At 40.8% G+C, this 15,969-nt stretch overlaps 1 protein-coding gene and 1 long non-coding RNA gene across 2 annotated transcripts; one reads left to right on the forward strand and one right to left on the reverse strand.

The window, feature by feature from the left end:
• Window positions 1-2,770: 2,770 nt before the first annotated feature.
• On the forward strand, window positions 2,771-4,725 carry LOC141003770 (uncharacterized). The gene is made up of 3 exons (XR_012179750.1): window positions 2,771-2,859; window positions 3,343-3,508; window positions 3,692-4,725. It is a non-coding gene; the product is annotated as an uncharacterized lncRNA (long non-coding RNA).
• A 2,546-nt stretch (window positions 4,726-7,271) lies between these two features.
• Window positions 7,272-8,781, reverse strand: LOC141003661 (complement C1q-like protein 2). The gene is made up of 3 exons (XM_073475076.1): window positions 8,580-8,781; window positions 8,183-8,314; window positions 7,272-7,642 (listed from the first exon to the last, which is right to left on the reverse strand). Exons 1-3 carry the CDS (start codon window positions 8,767-8,769, stop codon window positions 7,362-7,364), a joined length of 603 nt encoding a protein of 200 aa, XP_073331177.1. The 5' UTR covers window positions 8,770-8,781; the 3' UTR covers window positions 7,272-7,361.
• Window positions 8,782-15,969: the final 7,188 nt, after the last annotated feature.

The raw sequence follows: 15,969 nt of genomic DNA on the forward strand, positions 1-15,969 counted from the left end.
AAGAAATGCTCACGTATAACATTTGCCGAATGAGGAAGAAGGCCTAAATAGCTAAGAGTGTGCTGCAGACATCCTCACAAAGGTAATACAGTTTCTCCTCACGCAACAAGTCTCAGAAGGGAGCATTTTTAAAGGGAATCTGGTCACTTCCTCTTCATTGTTCTCCAAAGAAGTGACCACTATTAGATATTGTTTACTGGATTTCACGTTTACAGTCAAAATGTTATATTTTTTAATACATTTGGTGTAAATAATGAAATCAGTTCAAACAGCTGCAGGGAGGTAAGACACACTTCAGGGTTAGGGTTAGGGTCACTACAGAGGCAGACAGGATGCACATAAAAAAACAGACAGGTTTCACAGTGATGCTGCCACAAACTGATGCTTTTTTTTTTTTTTACAAGGAAAGAAACATCATTATGTTTTGTATTTAATGCCAAATTTACAAAAAGGCACCAGTGATTTAGAATTCGCTGTAGCCATTTCACAAAGTTTGTTAAGTTTCTTCTCATGATGCAACAACTCTTAAAACCATGCAATTTGTAAGGGAGTCTGGGATATCACCGTCACTAGTGACTGCACGTCATTATTTAGTCCATGTCCATGACTTTCACACACAGACGCATATAGCAGCCCACTTCTTGCGGCAACTGTGTAAAGCAGATCACAACAACAGTTACACTGCATTTAATCAAGTCTAAAATACATTAAAATAAGTTAATTGTAAAAGCTAAAAACCTCAGGACACTGATTTACTCAAAATTACTAAGTAAAGTAGACTGAAACCCAAGTCAGACAGATTTGGGAACTACTGTCCTTAAAGACAACTGACTGTATTTGTGTAGCTTATTTTCAAGCTAAAAAAAACTGGATGGGCTGCTGATAATAGTAGTCTTGTGTGGCAGGTTGAGTGTTGCTCCACCTCTACTCAGTCAACATCACCTGTGCCTGATTGTGCAGTAGTGCCACCTGTTAATTGGTCGGGCTTTGGCTGGTGCGCACACTATTGCCTGGTGTTCAGCAGGAGAGGGCTCGTTCTGGCGTGCTACGGTGGTTTGCACCGAGCTTGGATTTGTACGGTTGGTGTGAGTGCTACTATAGCCTACCTCTTACTCTACTGATTTGGTCATAGCGCATCATGTTGTTACAGCTGTGTCGATTTTGTGACTTTACAGTGGTGTTGGCCGTCCTGTTGGGTGTAGCTTCGTGAGGAGGTTGAGGAGCGCGGAGTCGGCTCTCTGCCCTCACCGTGAAACGGTGACGGTGTTTTGGGGCTGGGTGTTAAGCTCTCTTCGCTCAGGTAAGCTTGCTCCTTCACAACTAACGTCTGCTAGCTTATTAACCTTGTGTTGAGTGTCCTACTCTCTGTCCTGCTGTAGCTGCTGAGGCCACAGCTTGTCTCTCCTCCTCCCCCCTGTGCTCTGTGTGGGGCTGCGCTGCACGGCTCTGTCGTGGGCTGCCAGCTGGTCATCGTAAAGGACGGCTGTCCACGGCCCCCAGCCCTGGTGCGGTCGCTTCGTCTCCGCCGCCGTTTTCTTCTGCTGCTGCTGTTTGACATCTCGATTAAAGGGGCACAATAATCCCGCTGTGCGCCCACGCAGCTTTGGATTTTCCATACCACCACAACTCTTATTACTTGATTAATTTCTTTGTTTGCTTATTTGGTTTATTCTTTTGGGTTGAATATTTTTGTTTGTTTATTTAGTTTACTCAGCTGTTGGGTTTGTTTTCCTTAGCTAAAGGGAATATTATGCCTGGTCCCTGCCCACAGCTGAGTTTTGGTTTCTTTTGTTCATTATTATCTTGTTGTTTTGTTTTCTGATAGATTTGTATTTGGTTTTCATTATTTAATTAGTTATTAGGTTCATTTCTTTGTCTGTTGGTGTGTGTGTGTGTGTGTGTGTGTGTGGTTTTGTATGACTCTTGTTTTAACTGCGTAATCCATTTGCCTGAGTGTCCCACTAAAAGCGGTATTATAATTGTCTTTCTTTCTTTTTCAGGACAGGAGCGGGTGTAGCGTGTGGCAGACTCCCCCGGTGGTGGTTCTCCTCTCACTCCCCTGAATTTGGGGTGGCACGTGGTGGTTTGTAGTGGTCTTCTTTGGTTTGAGTTGTGTCCCCTCCTTTGGTTGTTGTTTAAGTCTGTCCGCCAAGCTAAGAAAGCCTTAGCCCTGTTCCTGCCATTTGTTTATCCTTTTCACCGCAATTTATAGTGCTATATTATTTTGACACTCAGGTTGTGTATTTGACATCTTTGTGTTCTTTTAAACTTGGTATATATATTTTTTTTAATCAATAAATCTTGTGTACTTGGAAGTCCGTCTCTCATGTCCTCTTTAAATCAAGTGGTGTTACGAATCTGTGTGTAACCTAGTAAGAGTGGTGATCGTATTTCCTGGGGCGCAATTCCCCAGGTGGCGTTGTCTGGCAACTCGACTCTCTTCCCTCCATTGTTACCACACTTGCATGTACTTACACGAGCCCTAGTTTTTCTTAACACTGTATCTAATCAAGTCCAACAGTGACTTAGTGTGTACTTGTTTTTTGTTGCATCAACCCGTCCTAACAGCTTCACATCTAGCACCCAGAAAAGTGCGCTTCCTCATTCAACGGTATGTCGACATGCAGCAGGTCAGTATGTTGATTCAGCGGTTGGTTTGTCTCAACACATGCACGTTGCGCAAGTTTGCAATGTTTTGATTGGCTGCTAACTTTTTGGATTAAAATAACTGGATGTGATCTGATGTTCACGAGACAAGAGGAGGTTTATAAAGGGAGAATTCTTTTCAGATTTCTATCAGAGAAGTCCGTTGGTATTGATCTCCAGAAGAACACAGCAAGAGGAAGAGAAAAGAAAAAGGTGAGAAAATGTTTCTCATTATTTCTTCTATGCACCTATCAATCCCCAGTGTTTTATTTTTTAAACCTGCAACAAGTTATGCTATACAGTATGCGAGTTCCAGGTCAAGCTAATACGAGGCCTGATATGGTGACATAACACACTACAGTAGACATCACAGTGATTTAACGCCAGTGTTTAAATTTTTTCTTTTATTGTTTATCTTTACAAGGGACAGTGTACAATTAAAAGTAATTGCACCAGAGTTGGCTATCAGCTAATTTGTATGTGTTGTCTCTGGGCAGGTAAAACTAAAAAAGAAAACACAAAACAGCAACTACACTACATAAAAACAACACAATGCATAAAGGTCCATCAGTATGATAATGATTTATTTATCACTCCTTTTTTGCAGACATTGCACGCAAAGTACAGACACATTATTTATGTTTATGTTGTTCTGAATGATGCATTAATCAGCTCTAAAACTCTCCTCTCACTTAGACAAAATGAAGGTCATTCTCCTGACTGCCATCATCCTCACTCTGGTCCCTGGCAATATGTCACAGCCCTGTCTGCAGAGGAAGAGCCAACAAGCATACAAATCTTTTGTCCACAGACACGTCCTGTCGATGGGCTTTAACAGAAGGTCTCTGGCTGATTGGGCAGAGTGAGTAAACTGTTTCTCTCTGAAAGAACCAGTAATTGTTGCTTTATTGCAATTTAGTACTACTACTACAATGAGCTATGGGTCTGAAAACACCCGCAGTTAACAGAAGGAACATGTGACAGCTAAAAGTTGGACTTGAACAATATCAATATTATGCAGTAAAACATTGTTCTCATTACACAGCTACCTGCAGAATTCTGGTCTCTGCGGCAGAGCACCAGTGCAGTCCTTCATCGACGCCCCGTTGAGTCAAGTTGAGCAGATCTGTAGTCCAGCTGGCCGGCTCATGTATGCTAACTTGTGCATCAGCAGCTCCTACATGAATGTTTATGATGTTTATTCCTCAAACCCCGGGTTTTGCAGCGTCCAATTGGTATTAAATCTCCCACAGCATGTGATCGTGGCATGTGATAATGTTGGAAACCTGTGCCTCCCTGTCCATTATCAGAAAAACGGTGGTCAAATTCCAGGAAATATACCCTGCGTATAATCTGAGAGGGACCGACATTACTGGAGGGTTAGTGCAGCCGTGTTTCCAGCTGTCAGGCTAATTACTCCCTGATGTGTATAGTTTCTATCACGCTCAGCTAAATGAATGATTTCTTTTCTTACGAAAATATTAAACTGTTTTGAGGTGACAGTTGAAGTTACATGGCCACATTAAATGAATCCTCCCATAATTAGTATCCATTTGTTATCTGCTTTGCATGGAATTCATTGTGAAACTGTGTTGTAATCCTGCTTGTTTTGCTTTGTATATAATCAACTTGATGCCTTAAACCTGCTGATCTATCTTCAAAATTTACATTTGAATCAAATGACTCAAATTTTAACTACAAATGGAGACCCTAACAATCACTCAATTCTGCATTTTTAAAGTGTTTTCAGCCAACCCAGCAACAGATTACAAACTGAACAAAACAGTATGTCATCCCTTTGTCTGTCTGTTGTTTGATGCTGTACATTTTATTATTTGCATTTCACACTGAAACATGTAAGAAATTTGATTAATATTATTACTTTTGTTTTTTAAGACAATCATAATTGATAACAAGTAGTTTCTAGTGTCATATATAATATTTGGACACTTTTTAATCACTTCTGCTTCTGTAGTGGCTGTGTAAAATAAAAAATAAACATATTTTGTGATTCACATCCTCCTATTATGACATGTTATATCAAGCAAGATGAAAACAATAAAAATTTGTTTGACAATTTGTTTTGTCACATTTGTTGTTCTAACTGACCATCAACATCACACACCACTGAATAATACCTGCAGGCAGCTGTTTTTATATATTTATAGAATTTCAAGAATTTCAGTCTTTTTTGTGTTTATTTTAACGTGCACTCAAAGGGCACTTCCTCAATTAAAGAAATAGGAGTTGGTTGGTGTTAACAAATAAATCCACATTACAGAGGCTGGCAGATTAGAGCAGGGTCGAAAACTTACTTAATGCTGACAAAAATGTATTGTCTTATTATATAATTACAGTAGTGTTTTTGACTTAACTAATCAACTGACACTGGGACCTTTTTGGTATTTCCACTTAAAGTATATGCAGTAAATTAAAGTGTTGTTATCCATTATCTATGTTTAATTAAATGCTAATTGTTGTGGCTGTTGTCTGCTGCTGTGTCCTTCCAGAAAAGTAAAAACATGTTAGTGACATGACAAATCAGGGAAGGACACCTCATAACTTACGTGTCTGCGTCATCGTTTCAGATTTCTCTGAAAATCTGGGATTGCGTTTTATTGTGGACGGGCAGAAACAAACTAAAACGGGGCCCCTAAAACACAGGAGTATGACGTCAGGCGGAAACATAGCAAAGTTATATAAAGTAAATAAATCTACGTGTGTCACTACGTTTCCTTTCCTGATTTGTCACGCCACTAACATAAGATTACATCAGCCTCAACTATTAGTGTTTAATGCATGAAACTGGAGAGAGAAAGACATAGAGAGACAGAGGGTAAGAGACAGATGAGCTCCCATGTGGAACTGGACACGCCGAGAAGGCCCAAGCATGCACAACAGGAGAATGGACGTGACGCTTCCTCCTCTTACTTCCTACAACCTCAACAGACATGCCAGGTATAACAAATACTTTCCGGGGATGATGCTAATATAGATTAATAATGGTAGGCCGCACAAGGAAGTTCTAGATTTAAACTAGGATAAAAGTAGTTTGAGGTTTTTTTGCTTACATAGCATAAAGGGACTTGGACGTGTTGTTGAATGACCTTTTATTAACGCCACATTACCATTAATATTTCCCCACAGTTTAAGCCATGATGTTCCCTCCAAAACTTTGTTACAAAACAAAAGGTTATAAATAGGCTAAACTGTAAACACATCCACCATGAACCCATGTTTTGCTGATCTTTTCTTTGAGGCACTTCCTATTGTTTAACTATCTGTGCCCGCTTGGCCTCCTTGGTCGCTGATCAGCAGTTTCACATCCTTAAAGATGTATGGTCCCTCGATTTCACTTTCTTTAGACACATGCCTCTCCTATCGCAAGACTATTACAGGATCATAAAATGATTAAACTGAAGCTTCTGTGATCATAAAACAGAAATCATTAACACTTCAATCATTTACAATTACTCTTATCTCTAATCAACTTTTCTAATTTGTCAGTATGATGCAACCATATAGTAAATATATCATACTGATTCTGTAAACATGATACAGAGTAAATTTTACAGTCTCAGGGTTTATGCTGATTTAACCGTAATGCCAAGTCAATTATATTTGATACAGTTTTTGAGACCTCTATATAATCTGTTTTTTTCCCCTGAAAAACCTGATGTTTACAAGCCGATACAGGGAGTGCACGGAAAATTCACCAGGGCCTGCAAGACCTTCAAATGAGACATCCAAGATGGACGTCATCAACTAGTAACCCATGTGCGGTTTTGCTGGGATGTTTTTGTCAATCTTTAAAAAGTTAAGGTAAGAAAAACGTTTAAATTGTTCCTGTTAATTTAATAGGAATAATACCGGAATACCATTAGTCAATTATAACTGACCACATTATTAAATGTTACACTGATTTTCATCATGTTGAGAATGTAATGTGGCCAAAACATGTAAAAATTATGAGTTTAAAGGCAGAATTTTGAGAAAAAAGTTAGAACTCTGAGGAAAACCCAATTTTTTTTAACAGTGGCCCTAATTCTCTCCTGTATCTAATAATAATAATGTACATGAACATAAAATGCATGATATCAATTATTTAAAATTAAGTCCAGCTGTCAGATTTGCTTCCGAGTTAACAGATTTCATACATACTCAACTTTATTGGAGTTTTGACTGCAGCCACATTTTGAACACTTACAATGTTTACACTTGGCTTCATCATCCACGCCAGTTGGGGATGTAGTGTTTTTATGTATTGAGACAGTTTTTTATTAATAAAAAGACCTCTGCAACTCATTTCAGACATGTAGATGAAAGAACACAACATTACGGTTATGCATCATGTAACTTTATTTGATCTTAATGAAAGCAGGATTTTGTAAAATTCCTAAATTTAAATACAAAGCATGTATTAGGTTTTAAGGAATCATTGCATGTAACCTCACAATGTTTCAGGACTACCTTAATTTGAATTAGTGAGCGATCAGGTCAGGAGTACATTCATTGATTTTTAAGTTTTTAGACACAAGACTTGAATTATGAAATGGTTTCTATAGAGGCGCCGCAGAAATCTGTCATTAGGGTGACAGAGCTGCTGAAATCTGTTTCATCAGATTTTAAAATACAGCGGTAATATATTTACTTGAGGTTAGATTTTCACATCCATCTTGAAGCAGGAAATGAATAGAAATACAGTGTATTGATTTTCACATCAGGGTGACCAAAAAACCATTGAAAGTCGTATGGAGGTCAGATCCCCAAACATGACAGTTTGCAGCCAGTTGCACATACACTTGTTCTCCCTGCTGCAGCTGCAGGAATACTGCGTTTCCTCCATTATCAGCTGTGTCAGAGTCTGACTTGTGATCATGGGTCATGATCATTAGCTGCCCGTTCTTGTAGAGAAACAGCTTTCCCTCATGGTGTCCTCCAGCATGATAGTAGATAGAAAAGTAATAAACACCTGCAACAGGTGCAGCAAATATACCTGTGGAAACAATAAGGTGTTGGTCACATTTAACTGTCTTCTTTTAGTTACAACTGAAAAATCAAATCACAAATCATCAGTATTTCTTCAGTTTTCTCTTTTCTGAGTCTTCTCTGAGCTGCCTTACAACAAACCAAACCAAAAATGAGTTCTCAGTTTTCTTAGATGTTTAATGTAGTAGCCAGAAAAGCAGGGTGTCTGTTGTTTTTGAATGTTTTATGGTCCAAGTTTTCTTTTGAGATATTTCTCTGTTAGGAGTGATGGGTCAGGTATCCTGTTTTTGTGGCTTTGTTTTTGCTAGGTTTCTAATTTTAGGTTAAGGGGGAAGGCGTTGGCCTGGGTGGCTTACCTAGCAGCCTGGCAATCCCATTTATTGTGTTTAGTATTGTCTTCGTGGGTCAACACAAATAAATTAATTATTTAACTGGTGCACCTTGAGTCTGTGAATTAAGTTAAGTGAGTCTTTCTAGGGGTCGTAACCATAACTCAGTAATACGTTACTGATGCAGCGGTAAACATGTAAATCACTCTGAGTTTTACCTGTGGATGGATTGTAGGCATTACCGATGTTGGTAAAGACCTTATTGTAGATCAAAGTTGTGTCTTCGTCGAAGGGTCCAATGGCTTTATCACCTGCTGTTGCCACTGCACTGAATATCACTTTGGTTCTTTCTGTGAAAACAAAAAAAATTCAGATCATTACTTTGTAAAGTATTTCAAGAATTCACTTGGAAAAAATGAGAGCATCAGTTGTTTCTATGTATTACTGACTAGATATTTCCACAACATGTGAATAGTAAATTATCTGTGAGAAGATGTACTCAATCTTTCTCCATCTTTTGTCATTTAGTTTGAATCCCCGGTTTGTTTAAATTCTGTATATATCATTATTATCATAATTCACAAAAGGCTGAAGGAATTCGTTAATCAAGCTTACCATTATTCCTCAGTTCCAGAATCTGACTTTCACAGTCCTCCAGCCTGGTTTCCATTGCTCCAAGTTTTTCTGACCTGGAACCAAAGTCTCTCAGGAGATTACATGTGTCAGGAGAGCATGTTCCACCATCATCCTGGGCCAGAGCCAAGCCACAGAACAGCAAAACAAACCATAAAATGGTGAAATTCATCTTTCAAGTTGATTCACAATCTGTCAGTCACTTAACTGACTGATGTGATCCCTCTGGCTGCTTTTATTTTGTTTCATGATGACCTTTTGAATTGTAACATCCCATTTGACATGTGACTTTATTGTGAAACATGTGCCAGTTTCCCATGAATTGACAGTGTGAAAGCAGAACTAGTCTTGGAACTTCAGCGTTGGGGGAGGAAATTTTGCTGCATATAACAAGTAGCATAGGAGAGGCCTTGGATGTATTAGATCAGTAATTTTTTACAGAGTTGTCCCAAGTCCTTCCACCACCTTTCAGTAGTTGGAGATTGGTCCATAATTAAAACTACAGTGCACACTAAGACCTCAGTTTGCCTGGCAGAGGTGTGCGCACATCTCCAAAATCACAAACCAACTTTCATCTATTTTGCTTCTTTTACTTTAGTTATAGCTTAAAGATGTAGTGTGTAAGAATTGGCCACTCGGTCAATCGGTCAAGCGGAACCCTAACCCTAACCCTAACCCTAATGCCAGCCTTAAGGCAGTCTCATGAAACATTGTCTCTTTTCACTAAAATATTCACCAAAAATACAAATTTCACCGGAATCCGATGGGGACTGCTGTGTCTCGTTCAGTCAGTATAGGAGCACATTTGGGAGCGATTTCGAGTCAATCGGTCCAAAGACCTGGAAGCTATTGAAAAAATGGGCCACTTTTTTCTTTAAAATATTCACCAAAAATACAAATTTTACCGGAATCCGATGGGGACTGCTGTGTCTCATTCAGCGAGTAGAGGACCACATTCGTGACGAATTTCGAGTCAATCGGTCAAAAGACGACCGTAACCCTAACCCTAGCTCCATAACCCTAACCCTAACCCTAATGCCAGCCTTAAGGCAGTCTCATGAAACATTGTCTCTTTTCACTAAAATATTCACCAAAAATACAAATTTCACCGGAATCCGATGGGGACTGCTGTGTCTCGTTCAGCCAGTATAGGAGCACATTTGGGAGCGATTTCGAGTCAATCGGTCCAAAGACCTGGAAGCTATTGAAAAAATGGGCCACTTTTTTCTTTAAAATATTCACCAAAAATACAAATTTCACCGGAATCCGATGGGGACTGCTGTGTCTCATTCAGCGAGTAGAGGACCACATTCGTGACGAATTTCGAGTCAATCGGTCAAAAGACGACCGTAACCCTAACCCTAGCTCCATAACCCTAACCCTAACCCTAACCCTAATGCCAGCCTTAAGGCAGTCTCATGAAACATTGTCTCTTTTCACTAAAATATTCACCAAAAATACAAATTTCACCGGAATCCGATGGGGACTGCTGTGTCTCGTTCAGCCAGTATAGGAGCACATTTGGGAACGATTTCGAGTCAATTGGTCCAAAGACCTGGAAGCTATTGAAAAAATGGGCCACTTTTTTCTTTAAAATATTCACCAAAAATACAAATTTCACCGGAATCCGATGGGGACTGCTGTGTCTCATTCAGCGAGTAGAGGACCACATTCGTGACAAATTTCGAGTCAATCGGTCAAAAGACGACCGTAACCCTAACCCTAGCTCCATAACCCTAACCCTAACCCTAACCCTAATGCCAGCCTTAAGGCAGTCTCATGAAACATTGTCTCTTTTCACTAAAATATTCACCAAAAATACAAATTTCACCGGAATCCGATGGGGACTGCTGTGTCTCGTTCAGCCAGTATAGGAGCACATTTGGGAGCGATTTCGAGTCAATCGGTCCAAAGACCTGGAAGCTATTGAAAAAATGGGCCACTTTTTTCTTTAAAATATTCACCAAAAATACAAATTTCACCGGAATCCGATGGGGACTGCTGTGTCTCATTCAGCGAGTAGAGGACCACATTCGTGACGAATTTCGAGTCAATCGGTCAAAAGACGACCGTAACCCTAACCCTAGCTCCATAACCCTAACCCTAACCCTAACCCTAATGCCAGCCTTAAGGCAGTCTCATGAAACATTGTCTCTTTTCACTAAAATATTCACCAAAAATACAAATTTCACCGGAATCCGATGGGGACTGCTGTGTCTCGTTCAGCCAGTATAGGAGCACATTTGGGAGCGATTTCGAGTCAATCGGTCCAAAGACCTGGAAGCTATTGAAAAAATGGGCCACTTTTTTCTTTAAAATATTCACCAAAAATACAAATTTCACCGGAATCCGATGGGGACTGCTGTGTCTCGTTCAGCCAGTATAGGAGCACATTTGGCAGCGATTTCGAGTCAATCGGTCCAAAGACCTGGAAGCTATTGAAAAAATGGGCCACTTTTTTCTTTAAAATATTCAACAAAAATACAAATTTCACCGGAATCCGATGGGGACTGCTGTGTCTCATTCAGCGAGTAGAGGACCACATTCGTGACGAATTTCGAGTCAATCGGTCAAAAGACGACCGTAACCCTAACCCTAGCTCCATAACCCTAACCCTAACCCTAACCCTAATGCCAGCCTTAAGGCAGTCTCATGAAACATTGTCTCTTTTCACTAAAATATTCACCAAAAATACAAATTTCACCGGAATCCGATGGGGACTGCTGTGTCTCGTTCAGCCAGTATAGGAGCACATTTGGGAGCGATTTCGAGTCAATCGGTCCAAAGACCTGGAAGCTATTGAAAAAATGGGCCACTTTTTTCTTTAAAATATTCACCAAAAATACAAATTTCACCGGAATCCGATGGGGACTGCTGTGTCTCGTTCAGCCAGTATAGGAGCACATTTGGGAGCGATTTCGAGTCAATCGGTCCAAAGACCTGGAAGCTATTGAAAAAATGGGCCACTTTTTTCTTTAAAATATTCACCAAAAATACAAATTTCACCGGAATCCGATGGGGACTGCTGTGTCTCGTTCAGCCAGTATAGGAGCACATTTGGCAGCGATTTCGAGTCAATCGGTCCAAAGACCTGGAAGCTATTGAAAAAATGGGCCACTTTTTTCTTTAAAATATTCAACAAAAATACAAATTTCACCGGAATCCGATGGGGACTGCTGTGTCTCATTCAGCGAGTAGAGGACCACATTCGTGACGAATTTCGAGTCAATCGGTCAAAAGACGACCGTAACCCTAACCCTAGCTCCATAACCCTAACCCTAACCCTAACCCTAATGCCAGCCTTAAGGCAGTCTCATGAAACATTGTCTCTTTTCACTAAAATATTCACCAAAAATACAAATTTCACCGGAATCTGATGGGGACTGCTGTGTCTCGTTCAGCCAGTATAGGAGCACATTTGGGAGCGATTTCGAGTCAATCGGTCCAAAGACCTGGAAGCTATTGAAAAAATGGGCCACTTTTTTCTTTAAAATATTCACCAAAAATACAAATTTCACCGGAATCCGATGGGGACTGCTGTGTCTCGTTCAGCCAGTATAGGAGCACATTTGGGAGCGATTTCGAGTCAATCGGTCCAAAGACCTGGAAGCTATTGAAAAAATGGGCCACTTTTTTCTTTAAAATATTCACCAAAAATACAAATTTCACCGGAATCCGATGGGGACTGCTGTGTCTCATTCAGCGAGTAGAGGACCACATTCGTGACGAATTTCGAGTCAATCGGTCAAAAGACGACCGTAACCCTAACCCTAGCTCCATAACCCTAACCCTAACCCTAACCCTAATGCCAGCCTTAAGGCAGTCTCATAAAACATTGTCTCTTTTCACTAAAATATTCACCAAAAATACAAATTTCACCGGAATCCGATGGGGACTGCTGTGTCTCGTTCAGCCAGTATAGGAGCACATTTGGGAGCGATTTCGAGTCAATCGGTCCAAAGACCTGGAAGCTATTGAAAAAATGGGCCACTTTTTTCTTTAAAATATTCACCAAAAATACAAATTTCACCGGAATCCGATGGGGACTGCTGTGTCTCGTTCAGCCAGTATAGGAGCACATTTGGGAGCGATTTCGAGTCAATCGGTCCAAAGACCTGGAAGCTATTGAAAAAATGGGCCACTTTTTTCTTTAAAATATTCACCAAAAATACAAATTTCACCGGAATCCGATGGGGACTGCTGTGTCTCATTCAGCGAGTAGAGGACCACATTCGTGACGAATTTCGAGTCAATCGGTCAAAAGACGACCGTAACCCTAACCCTAGCTCCATAACCCTAACCCTAACCCTAACCCTAATGCCAGCCTTAAGGCAGTCTCATGAAACATTGTCTCTTTTCACTAAAATATTCACCAAAAATACAAATTTCACCGGAATCCGATGGGGACTGCTGTGTCTCGTTCAGCCAGTATAGGAGCACATTTGGGAGCGATTTCGAGTCAATCGGTCCAAAGACCTGGAAGCTATTGAAAAAATGGGCCACTTTTTTCTTTAAAATATTCACCAAAAATACAAATTTCACCGGAATCCGATGGGGACTGCTGTGTCTCGTTCAGCCAGTATAGGAGCACATTTGGGAGCGATTTCGAGTCAATCGGTCCAAAGACCTGGAAGCTATTGAAAAAATGGGCCACTTTTTTCTTTAAAATATTCACCAAAAATACAAATTTCACCGGAATCCGATGGGGACTGCTGTGTCTCATTCAGCGAGTAGAGGACCACATTCGTGACGAATTTCGAGTCAATCGGTCAAAAGACGACCGTAACCCTAACCCTAGCTCCATAACCCTAACCCTAACCCTAACCCTAATGCCAGCCTTAAGGCAGTCTCATAAAACATTGTCTCTTTTCACTAAAATATTCACCAAAAATACAAATTTCACCGGAATCCGATGGGGACTGCTGTGTCTCATTCAGCGAGTAGAGGACCACATTCGTGACGAATTTCGAGTCAATCGGTCAAAAGACGACCGTAACCCTAACCCTAGCTCCATAACCCTAACCCTAACCCTAACCCTAATGCCAGCCTTAAGGCAGTCTCATGAAACATTGTCTCTTTTCACTAAAATATTCACCAAAAATACAAATTTCACCGGAATCCGATGGGGACTGCTGTGTCTCGTTCAGCCAGTATAGGAGCACATTTGGGAGCGATTTCGAGTCAATCGGTCCAAAGACCTGGAAGCTATTGAAAAAATGGGCCACTTTTTTCTTTAAAATATTCACCAAAAATACAAATTTCACCGGAATCCGATGGGGACTGCTGTGTCTCGTTCAGCCAGTATAGGAGCACATTTGGGAGCGATTTCGAGTCAATCGGTCCAAAGACCTGGAAGCTATTGAAAAAATGGGCCACTTTTTTCTTTAAAATATTCACCAAAAATACAAATTTCACCGGAATCCGATGGGGACTGCTGTGTCTCATTCAGCGAGTAGAGGACCACATTCGTGACGAATTTCGAGTCAATCGGTCAAAAGACGACCGTAACCCTAACCCTAGCTCCATAACCCTAACCCTAACCCTAACCCTAATGCCAGCCTTAAGGCAGTCTCATAAAACATTGTCTCTTTTCACTAAAATATTCACCAAAAATACAAATTTCACCGGAATCCGATGGAGACTGCTGTGTCTCGTTCAGCCAGTATAGGAGCACATTTGGGAGCGATTTCGAGTCAATCGGTCCAAAGACCTGGAAGCTATTGAAAAAATGGGCCACTTTTTTCTTTAAAATATTCACCAAAAATACAAATTTCACCGGAATCCGATGGGGACTGCTGTGTCTCATTCAGCGAGTAGAGGACCACATTCGTGACGAATTTCGAGTCAATCGGTCAAAAGACGACCGTAACCCTAACCCTAGCTCCATAACCCTAACCCTAATGCCAGCCTTAAGGCAGTCTCATGAAACATTGTCTCTTTTCACTAAAATATTCACCAAAAATACAAATTTCACCGGAATCCGATGGGGACTGCTGTGTCTCGTTCAGCCAGTATAGGAGCACATTTGGGAGCGATTTCGAGTCAATCGGTCCAAAGACCTGGAAGCTATTGAAAAAATGGGCCACTTTTTTCACTAAAATATTCACCAAAAATACAAATTTCACCGGAATCCGATGGGGACTGCTGTGTCTCGTTCAGCCAGTATAGGAGCACATTTGGGAGCGATTTCGAGTCAATCGGTCCAAAGACCTGGAAGCTATTGAAAAAATGGGCCACTTTTTTCTTTAAAATATTCACCAAAAATACAAATTTCACCGGAATCCGATGGGGACTGCTGTGTCTCATTCAGCGAGTAGAGGACCACATTCGTGACGAATTTCGAGTCAATCGGTCAAAAGACGACCGTAACCCTAACCCTAGCTCCATAACCCTAACCCTAACCCTAACCCTAATGCCAGCCTTAAGGCAGTCTCATGAAACATTGTCTCTTTTCACTAAAATATTCACCAAAAATACAAATTTCACCGGAATCCGATGGGGACTGCTGTGTCTCGTTCAGCCAGTATAGGAGCACATTTGGGAGCGATTTCGAGTCAATCGGTCCAAAGACCTGGAAGCTATTGAAAAAATGGGCCACTTTTTTCTTTAAAATATTCACCAAAAATACAAATTTCACCGGAATCCGATGGGGACTGCTGTGTCTCGTTCAGCCAGTATAGGAGCACATTTGGCAGCGATTTCGAGTCAATCGGTCCAAAGACCTGGAAGCTATTGAAAAAATGGGCCACTTTTTTCTTTAAAATATTCAACAAAAATACAAATTTCACCGGAATCCGATGGGGACTGCTGTGTCTCATTCAGCGAGTAGAGGACCACATTCGTGACGAATTTCGAGTCAATCGGTCAAAAGACGACCGTAACCCTAACCCTAGCTCCATAACCCTAACCCTAACCCTAACCCTAATGCCAGCCTTAAGGCAGTCTCATGAAACATTGTCTCTTTTCACTAAAATATTCACCAAAAATACAAATTTCACCGGAATCCGATGGGGACTGCTGTGTCTCGTTCAGCCAGTATAGGAGCACATTTGGGAGCGATTTCGAGTCAATCGGTCCAAAGACCTGGAAGCTATTGAAAAAATGGGCCACTTTTTTCTTTAAAATATTCACCAAAAATACAAATTTCACCGGAATCCGATGGGGACTGCTGTGTCTCGTTCAGCCAGTATAGGAGCACATTTGGGAGCGATTTCGAGTCAATCGGTCCAAAGACCTGGAAGCTATTGAAAAAATGGGCCACTTTTTTCTTTAAAATATTCACCAAAAATACAAATTTCACCGGAATCCGATGGGGACTGCTGTGTCTCATTCAGCGAGTAGAGGACCACATTCGTGACGAATTTCGAGTCAA

The sequence above is a fragment of the Pagrus major genome, chromosome 10 (assembly GCF_040436345.1).
Source record: "Pagrus major chromosome 10, Pma_NU_1.0".
In the NCBI taxonomy this organism is placed as follows: domain Eukaryota; kingdom Metazoa; phylum Chordata; class Actinopteri; order Spariformes; family Sparidae; genus Pagrus; species Pagrus major.

Bases quoted from the DNA above. Each gene is read 5' to 3' on its own strand.
- LOC141003661 (XM_073475076.1), bottom strand. From the start codon at position 8,769: ATGAATTTCACCATTTTATGGTTTGTTTTGCTGTTCTGTGGCTTGGCT. The intron at 8,315-8,579 runs GTAAGCTTGATT...TTGTTTTCACAG, and splicing joins TCTGGAACTGAGGAATAATG to AAAGAACCAAAGTGATATTC. The intron at 7,643-8,182 runs GTAAAACTCAGA...TTGTTTCCACAG, and splicing joins TGCCTACAATCCATCCACAG to GTATATTTGCTGCACCTGTT.